A 12,500-nucleotide genomic window follows, 5' to 3' on the forward strand; every position below is an offset into this window, starting at 1 on the left:
AGGCACGTCACTCACAAATATTATTTTTGATTCAGAGATAATCGCAATTATTTTAGCGTAATCGTCCGAATCGTTACCAGGGCTTGACATGAACTTTTTGAGGCACTTGTCCTTTGGACAAGTACATTTCCCATTCACTTGTCCGGGAACAAAAAGTCACTTGTCCGGATAAAAATGTGACATTTCATAGTAATTTCTTTTTTAAATGCATGCATAGGAGTCTGACATTGAAATTGAATGAATAACAAAAGGACTGTAACAACCCCCCTTGCTCCCTCCACCCTCCACTCCATACTTACTTATACTTACTTGTCCCGGACAACAGGACAAGCCTTAATGTCAAGCCCTGCAGTGTATAGTGTAATATGTTGTTTATTATTGTGTAATAATACATTATATGGCGTATTTTAGTGTACCAGAGTATACTGTGCATTAAGCCCAAAGCACAGCAATGATTCGTCATGCAACCCAACGGTTGCATGCAACTAGTCGCCAACCATTATCCCCAATGGCAGTTGCATTGCAAGGAGTTGCATTGGTGTGCTGTGTCCTTAAAACTGTTTTGTTGCAAGGAGTTGCCACTAGGCCTGTCACAACTTCAAAGCCTAAAAGCCAAACAGAAATGTAATTCATTGTGAACAACAAAGACACAATTAAATCGTTAATCGCAATTATTATTTGTGCCAATTAATCGTCATGTGAAATGACATAATCGTAACAGCCCTAGTTGCGACCAGTTGCATTGGTGCGTTCTGGTCTTTATAGTGTACTAATTGCACCCAGAGCTGACATGATGTCATACTCAAACAAATCCTTTATAATTTAGCAAGCCTGTGCCTAATTGGTTTGGAACTAAATCTACGGTTAGTAATCCAAATAAAAACAGTCCTGTCTGCCTATTGAATCGGTTTCACAACCAAAGTGAAACAACGTTAACTAGTTAGTAGCCCAATCCCAGTAGTCAATGGATGGGTAGTTATTTGCTCCTGGAGGGGGGAGTACATTCAGTGTCCAGCCGGGCTTGTCGTCGTTTCATAATCGCCTGATCACAATTATTTGAGCAAATCGCAATTATATTTCGCATAATTGTTTCATTTCCATTCATCTTCCATAGAAACAGCTGGATGAAATTGACTGAAATGTCATATTTCCGTTCCGTTGTCCATGGTCTTTTAACTAAACCACTTTCAACCTGGTATCCTTAGTTTGGGCATTTTGAGCAAACAATTATTATTGTTATTATTATCATTATTATTATCTTTGAATGTTCATACATCTTCAGAAATCTTAACAGACGACGCCTGTCACCATGTCTGGGGAACGGCCCCCAAGCAGGTTGTTTGGGAAGTTATGGGCACCAGTGATTTAGGTGTCCTGACTGTGCCACCAAGCTTGTAAACTGTTGTGATACACTGCAATAAATACTGTTCCACTGAATGTCAATATGCAGCCTCTGTTCTCACAATGCATGCCCTACTACCTACTGCAGTGTTTCTCAACCTTATTTCTGCATGCATGGGCACACTTTTCATGTCCCAAGAATCCATGGGCACACCAACATAATACAGGGGTGTAAATCTCGTCACTTTCGGGAAGAAACCTTGTACTTCCAAGTTTCAAATTTGTACGTTTCTTCGCAAAGTAAAGCCCTGCTTCATCATACAAGGCTGTCACACAACAGTAGTGAAAACAGCCGATCTACAAGCACACAACGCCTCGCGGTGCGAGGCGTGCGTGCGTGCGTGCGTGCGTGCGTGCGTGCTTGCGTGCTTGCGTGCTTGCGTGCTTGCGTGCTTGCGTGCGTGCGTGCGTGAGAGAGAGCGAGACACTGAGAGGTCTGTGGAGGATTGTTGGATGACAACACTGGAAAAACATCTAAAATAGAACTGAATGGAAAACGACAAGAGAGATGGAGAGAATCAGAAAGAGTGAGAGAGAAATGAGAGGAGAACACACGCTATCTGTGTGTGTGTGTGTGTGTGTGTGTGTGTGTGTGTGTGTGTGTGTGTGTGTGTGTGTGTGTGTGTGTGTGTGTGTGTGTGTGTGTGTGTGTGTGTGTGTGTGTGTGTGTGTGTGTGTGTGTGTGTGTGTGTGTGTGTGTGTGTGTGTGTGTGTGTGTGTGTGTGTGTGCGCGCTTGACTGCTCGTGTACTTGCTTGCTTGCTGAGCTCAGTCTTACATACTGTTGTCAGTGTCTTTCACACACAGTCCCACCCAACCACAGCTAGACCCACCCATGCCCAAAAGGTTCCGGCTAGTATGAATCAGCCGGCAACCAGATCCAAAACAACACCAGCAGAGGCAATAATTAGGCCTAGACAGGCTTAGCGAGGCTAAGGAGAAGGGGGGGGAAAACTGTGTGCACGACACGTGCATGTCTGTCGGCACATTAGAATGCATGTCCCGGGTGTACGTAGCATGTGTGTGTGTGTGTGTGTGTGTGTGTGTGTGTGTGTGTGTGTGTGTGTGTGTGTGTGTGTGTGTGTGTGTGTGTGTGTGTGTGTGTGTGTGTGTGTGTGTGTGTGTGTGTGTGTGTGTGTGTGTGTGTGTGTGTGTGTGTGTGTGTGTGTGTGTGTGTGTGTGTGTGTGTGTGTGTGTGCGTTTCTCTCTCGTCAGTGAACAGACACGCCTTTCTGCCAGGTAAGAGCAGAGGCGTCAGTTGGGTATGGCAGCTGGCTCCAGGGCAAAAATAATAAAATCTTCTTCTTAAAATAAATTCACGAATGTCTCCATGACTATCGGCGTTGATTATAAATCACTTTGAACTGACTACAATGCAAATTAGAACAAAATTATCGCTTTCACCTGGTATTATATTCTCCACATAAACACTTGTATCCCCCCCATCTTGACAAATGGTTTATTCCCCGGTTCAGTAGGTCAGCACAGGTGCAGTGTATTATTGTTTATTGGCAGCAGCGACACACAATTTTTTTCAAGTGTGTCAGTCAGTTGTTTACTTGTGCCTGCGTTAAAATAATTCTATCCATTGATAGTAATCATCATCATGCCTCGTGCTAAGGCATGGCAACATGACTGGTGTCTTCGCGCGCGTGCAAGACACCAGTCATGTTGCCATACCTTAGCTTTTGCTGAACTGACGCCACTGGGTGAGAGGTGTATATATGAACCTCTATGCTTTTCTCTCTCACTCGTATTACTCTGTCACTCACATCCCTCTCTCTGTCGGTCGTGTTGTTTTGTGTTTCAGTCTAAGATGTCCTAAGACGAGGGACAGGGAAATGTTCATGGCTTCTAAGGTTAAAGATGCTGTCGTCTGGTACCAGAAGAAGGTAAGACATCCTTTATTTCGCCCTGACAGTATTTAGCTATGGTTAATGCCGTAATACCCGCAGTAGTCTGTGTCTGTGGTTTTCATCCCTTTTCATGTCAAGGTCCGTTATTTATTCTGCATTTGAGCCACGGACCACCATTCGATGACATTTAGCCTCTCAGACCCAAATATATATATTGTTATCTTTGGGATGGGATTTTGTGCACAATTCCGTGCTGTATTGATGTTGGTACCACAGGAGAGATGACAGGCAGACGTTGATCAAAATAACAATTCTTCTACATTCTGTAATTGTGAGTAACTTCTTGTAAATTAAGCAATGCGGGTGCTTAACAATAATGTAACTCTTGGGAGCGTGAAATGAAACCAAATGGACTCGTGGTTTCATTTTACACTCTCGAGAGTTGGGGACCACCAGGAACCCCATCAGGGACCACTGGTTAAGAACCACCGGTCTATGTGTATACGATATGCAGTACTTATTCTCCATCTTTTTACATTTAAAAGGACCTCCATTATGATATGCATTTAGGCATTTGATACAACTTCTCGTCTCTGGGATCTAATGACATTTAATTGTTGATTGACCTGGTCTGATAGTCTGTCATTTGGTCCAGAATTCCTTTACTTTCCATGTACTGTAGTGAACTTTGACCAAAATAGCCACTCTTGTATGTTCTCTGGTTGTGTTTACTTGAACATGTAATAATAGTGAAGATGAGGTATGAATTATTTAGTTGGGGACCCCCCTGGAACCTCAGCCTCCGGTACATGCTTTAGTACTTAATGCTGTACTACCTTACACTATGGAGTACATTTGTTTTTTCTTTAGTCTTTTTCCCCATTGAAATAAATTATTTTATTGAGCAAATATAATCTTTACAAGTGTCTAAACAAAGTTGCAACGGTACATATGGAATTGTGGACTGCTTGTGATATTAAAAGCACGTTGACAACATTTGAAACAACTAGATGCACACACGGAAAGCTCATCAAGTTTACTACCCAGCACAAGCATAAATGGCTGACTTGCTGTCACCTGCCTCTGTGGCTTATTTAGTGTGCTTTGTGACCTTTCTGATTTGAGCGCTTGGAAGTACCGTACCAATATGCGATTAAGTCCTGGTTGTGTTGCTGTCAAACTGTCCTTGAGCAAGACGCTGAACCCGTACCTGCCCCCGATGAGAACCGAATCGTCTGAAGCTGAAGTCAGGATCCCACTCCGATTTAATGCAGCTACAGAGCTCTGAAGCATTAGATTACACCATTTGTGTAATTTGTGTAACACTGTGGAAGGAGTTGGAAGTTGCGGTGCTTGCGTGAGACGCTGTTAATTAATTTCATTCTGTTCTTTCCGACAGCCAAGGTACATTTCCATCATAATACAGCTCGATTTTGTCACAGCCTTCATTTGATCTTGATGTGCTTTTGCATAGATTAATTCATATAATGCTGACTGCAGTTTTGGATTACCTGTATTTATGTAAGATATTCATTTGGGAAGCATTTGAATTGAAACTAGAAAAATCCTCTTAAAGGGGCAATTCATGCATAGCACATACTGTCCCTTCTTTAATGTTATCAGTGGGGATGGGACGATATTAAAATGTCAAGTCACGATTATTGTGACCAAAAAAAAAGAGATTTATTTATATTACCACGGGCGGAACATTTGCCAGAAAATAGCAGGTCTACAAGCTCACAACGCGACACGTTGTGAGCTTGTAGATCGACTGGATTCTACTGGATATGCAGCTCAGCAAATAAAAGGTGAATTGATCCCAGTGCATGACGGAGGATAAATAAAAGAGTAATTAATGGAAAAAAGAAAAACGTTTTTGAGGTGCCCGTGTGTGTGTGTGTGCGCGTGTGTGCGTGTGCGTGTGTGTGTGTGTGTGTGTGTGTGTGTGTGTGTACACAACAACCCTTCCTCTGCCAGTAAAACTATCAGTAGTGGCAGGCAGTATTGGAATTCAGTGTAAGGTGGTAATCAGGAGGGCGAGGGCAGTGAGTGTGAGCTGGCTTCTCTGGTGTTGTGTGTCTCCTGTTCCATGGCTTCAGATATCAGATCCCCGCTGGACTCCTCCACATCACCCCCCCCCCCCCCCCCCTGCACCTCTCAGCTTACACACCGCCTGTCTGTCTGTCTGTCTGTCTGTCTGTCTGTCTGTCCATTTGGTTGTCTTTGTGTCTGTCTGTCTGTCTGTCTGTCTGTCTGTCCTGGTGACGGGTTCTTTCCCTGTGGGATGGCAACTTTCTTGGAACCTTGGTTGGTTCCAAGAAAGAAACCGGCCGCTGGTTCGGAACCACCTCGGTTCTCGGTGGAAAAGCTCAACCCATAGGCGGGAGAAAGAACCGGAACCGGTTATTTGCCGGTGGAAAAGGCCCCTCTGTTTTGTCTGTCCATGTTTCTCTGTCTGTGTTTTGTGACCATTATATGTGTGTGTGTGTGTGTGTGTGTGTGTGTGTGTGTGTGTGTGTGTGTGTGTGTGTGTGTGTGCGCGTGCGTGTGTGAGTTGAAGATAGGCCTGTCACCATTGTGACATTTTACTTGACGATCAATTGGCATGCAAATAGTTGTATTACAATTGTGTGTTTTTTCACCCACAAAACATAAAAATGTGTAATTTGTAAACAGAAATTGCATAGGGCAGATATACCGTATGACAAATAACTAAAATAAACAAATGAATGACAAATGTCAAAATAAATAATGCACTATGGCCAAAATAGGCCGTATTTAGACGTGTAGACGTGTACACATTTCTATGGGTTTCTATGGGTTTGCTGCTCTGACATAATGTTCTGATGTCACTGTGACACATCACTGTGACATCACACTGTGACATCACAGTCCACATGGCGTGGACTGTCGTCCACGCCATGTTCAGGCGCGATCCCCTCCGCCTGCTCCAGCAGATGTCCATAAGTCCATATATGGGTAGTCCCCAGAATCCCTTTCATGACCATGTATAGAAATCCCTGATGTCATCAATATTAAGCCCATATCTAACAGAACTTCATATGGGAATGCCCATATATGGACTTTAATTTTATTTTATTCTCTCTCTCAATGTGTGGAGCTGACTACCATCACCAATACTGTATGTAAAAGTCCATATATGGGTATTCCCTTTAGGCCCTTTAGGGCGAGGTCGCATGTCGCCCAGGGGCGTCTTACTAGTAATTATATACTTGAAATATGTTGGAAAGTAGTGGAAATAGACAATCTACTTGTAGACGATCTGCTTGCAGATCTGCTATTTTGTAATTTGTAAATTACTTGTATGTTTGAAAATATATGAAGATATGGAAATATGGGAACTGTAATGTTGATTATGCTAAATAATTGCAATTATCATAACCCGGATAATTGTGATTGTGTAATAATTGAGACAGGCCTACATGTGCCTCATTATACCTAAGGGCATTTATATTAGCTTATTAGACGGGTATATTAACCCATATAGACCGGGTACACAATTATTTCATGCTTTAGCTATTAACTCAGTCAGGGCCGGTCGACTTTTAGATCGACTATCTCATTATGGAGTTCCCTGCCAAGCGACTTAAATCGACTTTTATATAAAAGCATTGTTTAAGCTTTTAATTTGTGTTAATAGACGGAGCGGAACGGTTAGCTTACCTTCGGCTAGTATACAGACGTAAACCGTGAAAAAAAAGGATACGATTATGACGTCACCTTTAAGCCATAGCTTCCTGTTTACGTAGGCCTCTGCTAGCCGCTAGGCTCAATGCAAACCATCCGACCCTCACGCAGCTTCACTAGGTCGGATTTTGATTCGGAAACTTTCTGTGTGGCATCTGTATACGTTCCGGTGTCCATACTGATGGTGGTTTTAGACGATCTCCCATTCATGTCAATGGGGATCGACGTCATCGTCCCATCCTTGAATGTTGTGAACCTTGGTTTTAACATGGGTTAACATGGGGGCTTCCACAGTCTATGGTCTATGGCTCGCTCTAGTGGTCATTTTGTGGTATGGTATTTCTTGTGGCTTGGTAAATTTATGTGATTATGAGGATTAAATATAGCTATTTCCTGGCGTTATAAGCGCACATTCATATTTAAATTTGGCTGGCAATTTAAAAAATAGCAGATCTACAAGCTCACAGCGCGCGCTGCAAGCTTGTAGATCTGCTATTTTTGAAAAATCTTGAAAATGTGTGAATGTATATATTTTTTTAAAGCAGACATTTGTAACGCAAATCCTTCTTTCTCTTGGTCCCTGCATATAATTCTAGGGGGTCCTTGACATGAAAGAGTTTGAGAACTACTGACATAGAAACAGGTTTTTCAGAAAACTGTTAGGATCTAGAGCAGTGTTTCTCAACCACTGTACCTGGGGACCTTTGGTGTGCCCCTGAGAAGGGTCAAGTGTGCCCCTTGAAACTGCTTGAAAGCCAGTATTGTATTTATCATTATAAATCATAAATGATTTAAACTAGTGAAAACAGCCGATCTACAAGCACACAACGCCTCCAACGCCTCGCGGTGCGAGGCGTTGTGTGCTTGTAGATCTGCTGTTTTCACTACTGTTGTGCGACAGCCTTGTATGACGAAGCAGGGCTTTACTTTGCGAAGAAACTTACAAATTTGAAACTTGGAGATACAAGGTTTCTTCCCTACAGTGATATTTACACCCCCGTATTATGTTGGTGTGCCCATGGATTCTTGGGACATGAAAAGTGTGCCCATGTAGAAAAAAGGTCGAGAAACACTGATCTAGAAGACTTTTTTTCAGGTCTGAATGGGTAAAAAAAAGGGGTGAAATAAAATCTTTTGTTAATTATCTCTGCAATCCATCCAGTCCAGTGAGTCCACGGATGGAAGCGGGTGATCTTTCATTCACACACCTTCATAAGCTCTCTTATCTTATCCATGTTTATTGTTGGTGATGATAAGATAAACCACTTAAGCCCTAATTATACTTGTACGTATGACGGTGTTGTGGGAAAATAGCTACAAGCTCACGACGCTTTTGCATCATATGATGCAGCATGATGACTCATATGATGCAAAATGCATCATCATTCATGCTGAAATACTATAATATCACAAAACACAGATTGAACACAAAAAATAACTCAGGATTGTGTTGATCTTGTCCCAAACAACAATAAAATAAGATCTGGTTCTCCCAGAGGTAACTTGCCCTGTAACCCAAAGTAGGGACGCCAGGTTGAAATTGGTTACGGCCGGGTAATTCTAGTGCTAGTCTAGTACTAGTACTATTACTAGTAATAATAATAACAATCAAGTGTGTGGAATGTATGTGGGCCTGTCACAATAATTACATCATCGCCTGATTGCAATTATTTTCATGATCGCGTCCTTGTTGAAAAAAATCCATTTCGAAATATTTTAAAACAATAGTTGTAAGCTTGTTGATCGTCTATTTTTATGTATTTATTTGAAAGTACAATACAATCAGTTGTTCACAAACCTTTTAGGTCGAGACCCAAAAGAGATTTTTTTCCCCAGAGAAATATTTTTATGTTTGCCCGGGACCCAAAGTAGCGAAAATAGCAGTTCTACAAGCTTACAATAATTACATTTCCATTTTATGAATAACATACTTTTGAAAAATGTTGGAATTGTTGTAAATGGTGAAAACATATTATTGTTTAAACTTTATCAAATCTTTTGAAATAACACTTTTTTTTATGTAGGAAATGAATAAAAAACAAGGCGATATTTACTTGCAACCCATAAACAATGGTCCGTGACCACATATGGTTCCAGAGCCACTGTTTGGGAGACGGTGTTAATATAGACACTGTCCCTCCCACCACCCCTGGGTCACAGCGTTATTTTTCGTATTGGAATTCCTTAGATCGCATCATATAAAGAACTGTTCCAAGTCGAACCACTCCTGGCGATTGTGTCAGGTATGTGACTCTTGTGTCACAAAAAGAGGATTAGTTGAGGATTAGGTTAGTTGATGCCTCATATCCGTATAGTAAAACCGCTGGCGTGGTTTGTGTATTTTTGGAACACTGTTCTTATATCCAAGATTCTCCCATGGGAATTCCAATACAAAAAATTACGCTCTGGCCCAGGGAGATAGCGCCCTCTAGAGCATTGGTTCCCAAACCTTTTAAGATCAACACCCAAAAGATAAATTAGACAACGCGACAGTTCGCACCGCATGTGAGCTTGTAGATATTGTTACTTATCATATCTGCCCTGCGAAGGTTTTGTTTACGAAGCCTAAAAACCAAATAGAAATGTTATAGAACATATCTAAGAACATATTTATATGGACTGCGCCTACATGCACATGTGATGAGTTGGGGGTAGAATGTGTTTGTCCTCCACCAGCACCACCGAATATATTTCAGACCTGGCTGCATTGAGACATTTCCTCCCTCCCTTGGGGATTGAACCTGTGACCTTTGGGTGACAAGCCCTGCTCTTTTAATAGAGCCCCAGTCTCACATGCTGTGTCCTGACCTGATGAGTAATGGCTTATTTCTGACCAGGCTCGTAAATAGAGTGTGTTTAGTCTGCATCTGAGCAGGCTTCAGCCACTCTGCTCAGCTCATATGATATAGTATTTGTACTCTGTGAGTACAGACAGATTACATTTGTTTTTTGTTTTATACTGGTCTACGGACTCCTTGTCTATTTTCACACACTGGTGTGCATCACACACACCTACACAGCTGTGTTGCTTTGCCATGGTAATGGGCCATAGAGCACTGAAGTCTGATCTAATTTTGTTTTTTTGAGCAGTGCAAGCGCTACTATTTTTGACCGAGTATGTACAGTATGGTACCTACGTATGGCTGAAATTGCGGTAGGCCTATAGATACTCTAGTACAGTGGTTCTCAAACGTTTTTTGGCTGCAACTTGTAATTGTAATAAGAACTGTGTTCCAAAAATAAACAAATGCTTCAATAAAACCACGGTATGGATATGAAGAATCAACTGACGCAGAGAAAATGCTACGGTTACTGCCGCCATTTTTGGGGGGAATGTTTGTCTGCAACCAACTGTTTGGGAAACAGCGCTCTATTATGGACAGGTTTCAGTCCACTCCTGGAGTCGTTCACTTATTTTGTCACTCAAACTTGAATGAATGGATATTTTGATCTGTACTTTCATGCATTGAAGTCATTCCAGTATTATTCCAGCCATCTATTCACTCATCCCGGCATTCAGTTATACGGTTACCAATCTATTGACTCATTCCTTCATTCAGTTATAAACTCATCCATCTATTCACTCATTCCGGCTTTCGGTTATATAATCATCCATATAACTCATTCTATCATTTAAGCTGAGAGATCACCGTGTTAGTCCACTTGCCAGAATCTGAACCCTGGCATATTGAGTACAATAAGGTTTTATGTTAGAAATGTTGAGTAAGGGTCCCCAGCATGTAGAAACTGCCGGATGCTAACTTGCATATGTTGAGCAATTTTCATAATTTGCATAATTCGATTTATTTAGCATAATCCCCCATAATAATGGATAATATGTCAAAAACTGATTGGCCGATTTGAACAATATTGGAGTGGTTTTGGGGGTTATTGAGGATGCTGAATCCATTTCTGACATTTTCTAAATTCAAAATGGCCGTTTTAAACCGGAAATGGCCATATACCAACTGGAAAATCAACAAAAAAGTATCAAAATCACCCCACTTTAAGTTGGTATAAGGCCATTTCCGGTTTAAAACGGCCATTTTGAATTTAGAAAATGGATTCAGCATCCTCAATAACCCCCAAAACCACTCTAATATTGTTCAAATCGGCCAATCAGTTTTTGACATATTATCCATTATTATGGGGGATTATGCTAAATAAATCGAATTATGCAAATTATGAAAATTGCTCAACATATGCAAGTTAGCATCCGGCAGTTTCTACATGCTGGGGACCCATACTCAACATTTCTAACATAAAACATTGGTGTACTCAATATGTCCGGGTTCACAATGGGGCTCTATGGGCTGGCAAGTAGACTATGTAGAGGAGACAGGACATAAATTAACCGTAGACTATCCAAGCCTAAATGTGTTTTAGGAGTCTGCTTTCTCTGTACTTTCAGCTCCATACAGCTTATGGATCATCTCTGGGCTTGTTCTGTTTTTTCTTTTTTTTAAATAAGAAAAAAGCTAAATATTGTCAGATGTTGTTATTTTGCACATTCCATTCAGGCGTTGCCGTTCATTCTCATGGCCAGAATCAGAATGAAAAGATTTAGTCAGATAATGTTGATCAAAATGAATGGTTCCAAAAATCAACTACGGTTGCAGAGCGAGCACACGCTCCCTCTCTCTCTCTGTCCGTCACTCTCTCCCTCTCTCTCTCTGTCCGTCACTCTCTCCCTCTCTCTCTCTGTCCGTCACTCTCTCCGCCACCTTGAGGTGTAAAGATACATCAGGAACATCACTCAGCACTGAGAGGATTATGACATAACATGACTGTTGTAAAGGGGGAGGGGGTTGTGTGTGTGTGTGTGTGTGTGTGTGTGTGTGTGTGTGTGTGTGTGTGTGTGTGTGTGTGTGTGTGCGTGTGCGTGTGTGTGAATGTACATTCATAGAGGTATCAACATGCGTAATATACATACCGACGAAGCCGGCTTGAAATGAGGTATTTGTGTATGTGTCAAATGAATTAACAGACACACTATGCATGCACGCAGCACATGCAAATAAGCAGTCCAGCTGTAACCAGATGTCGTCATTTCAATAAAACCATTGTTGGAAAATGGAAATAAGACATTTCATTTCATTTCTTAATTTCTTTATTCTATGTGTACTGTGCTATGTGCATGCATGGATATGCTATTCGTTATCTGGGTTAGGCAGGCAGTGGACCTAAAGCAGAAAAAACATTAAAAACGATATATTGCAATTGTTTTTACTAATATCGTGAGTAATATCGATATCGAGGTATTCAACAACGTTATCGAATATCGAAGGTTTTCCTTATATCGCCCATGTAGTGTACATTATTAGCGCAGAAGGGGTGATGTCTTTGTGGCGGTTATCTTTGTGTGTATGCCACCTCCCTCACTGCGGAGGATGTTATTGCATAACGCTGTTGCCATGACGACATATCCCTGCTCTCCCTCCTCCTCCCTTGGATCATCTCTCCGTCTGTCACCATGGTGACCCTGGCACTGCGGCTGCTCCACACACACACACACACACACACACACACACACACA

The 12,500-nt window shown here is 41.7% G+C and overlaps 1 protein-coding gene across 3 annotated transcripts in view; it reads left to right on the forward strand.

Annotated features, from left to right (window-relative positions):
• The window catches only part of LOC308309289 (protein PHTF2), a 61,037-nt gene that overhangs the window by 16,173 nt on the left and 32,364 nt on the right, over positions 1-12,500 (forward strand). For all 3 annotated transcript variants that reach the window (XM_080754821.1, XM_080754822.1, XM_080754823.1), the window contains exon 2: positions 3,211-3,292. In XM_080754821.1, the coding sequence (XP_080610947.1) occupies positions 3,242-3,292 (51 nt within the window). In that variant the 5' untranslated portion in view covers positions 3,211-3,241. The remainder of the gene's footprint in view (positions 1-3,210; positions 3,293-12,500) is intronic.

The sequence above is a fragment of the Nannobrachium achirus genome (assembly GCF_963921795.1).
Source record: "Nannobrachium achirus genome assembly, chromosome: 23".
In the NCBI taxonomy this organism is placed as follows: domain Eukaryota; kingdom Metazoa; phylum Chordata; class Actinopteri; order Myctophiformes; family Myctophidae; genus Nannobrachium; species Nannobrachium achirus.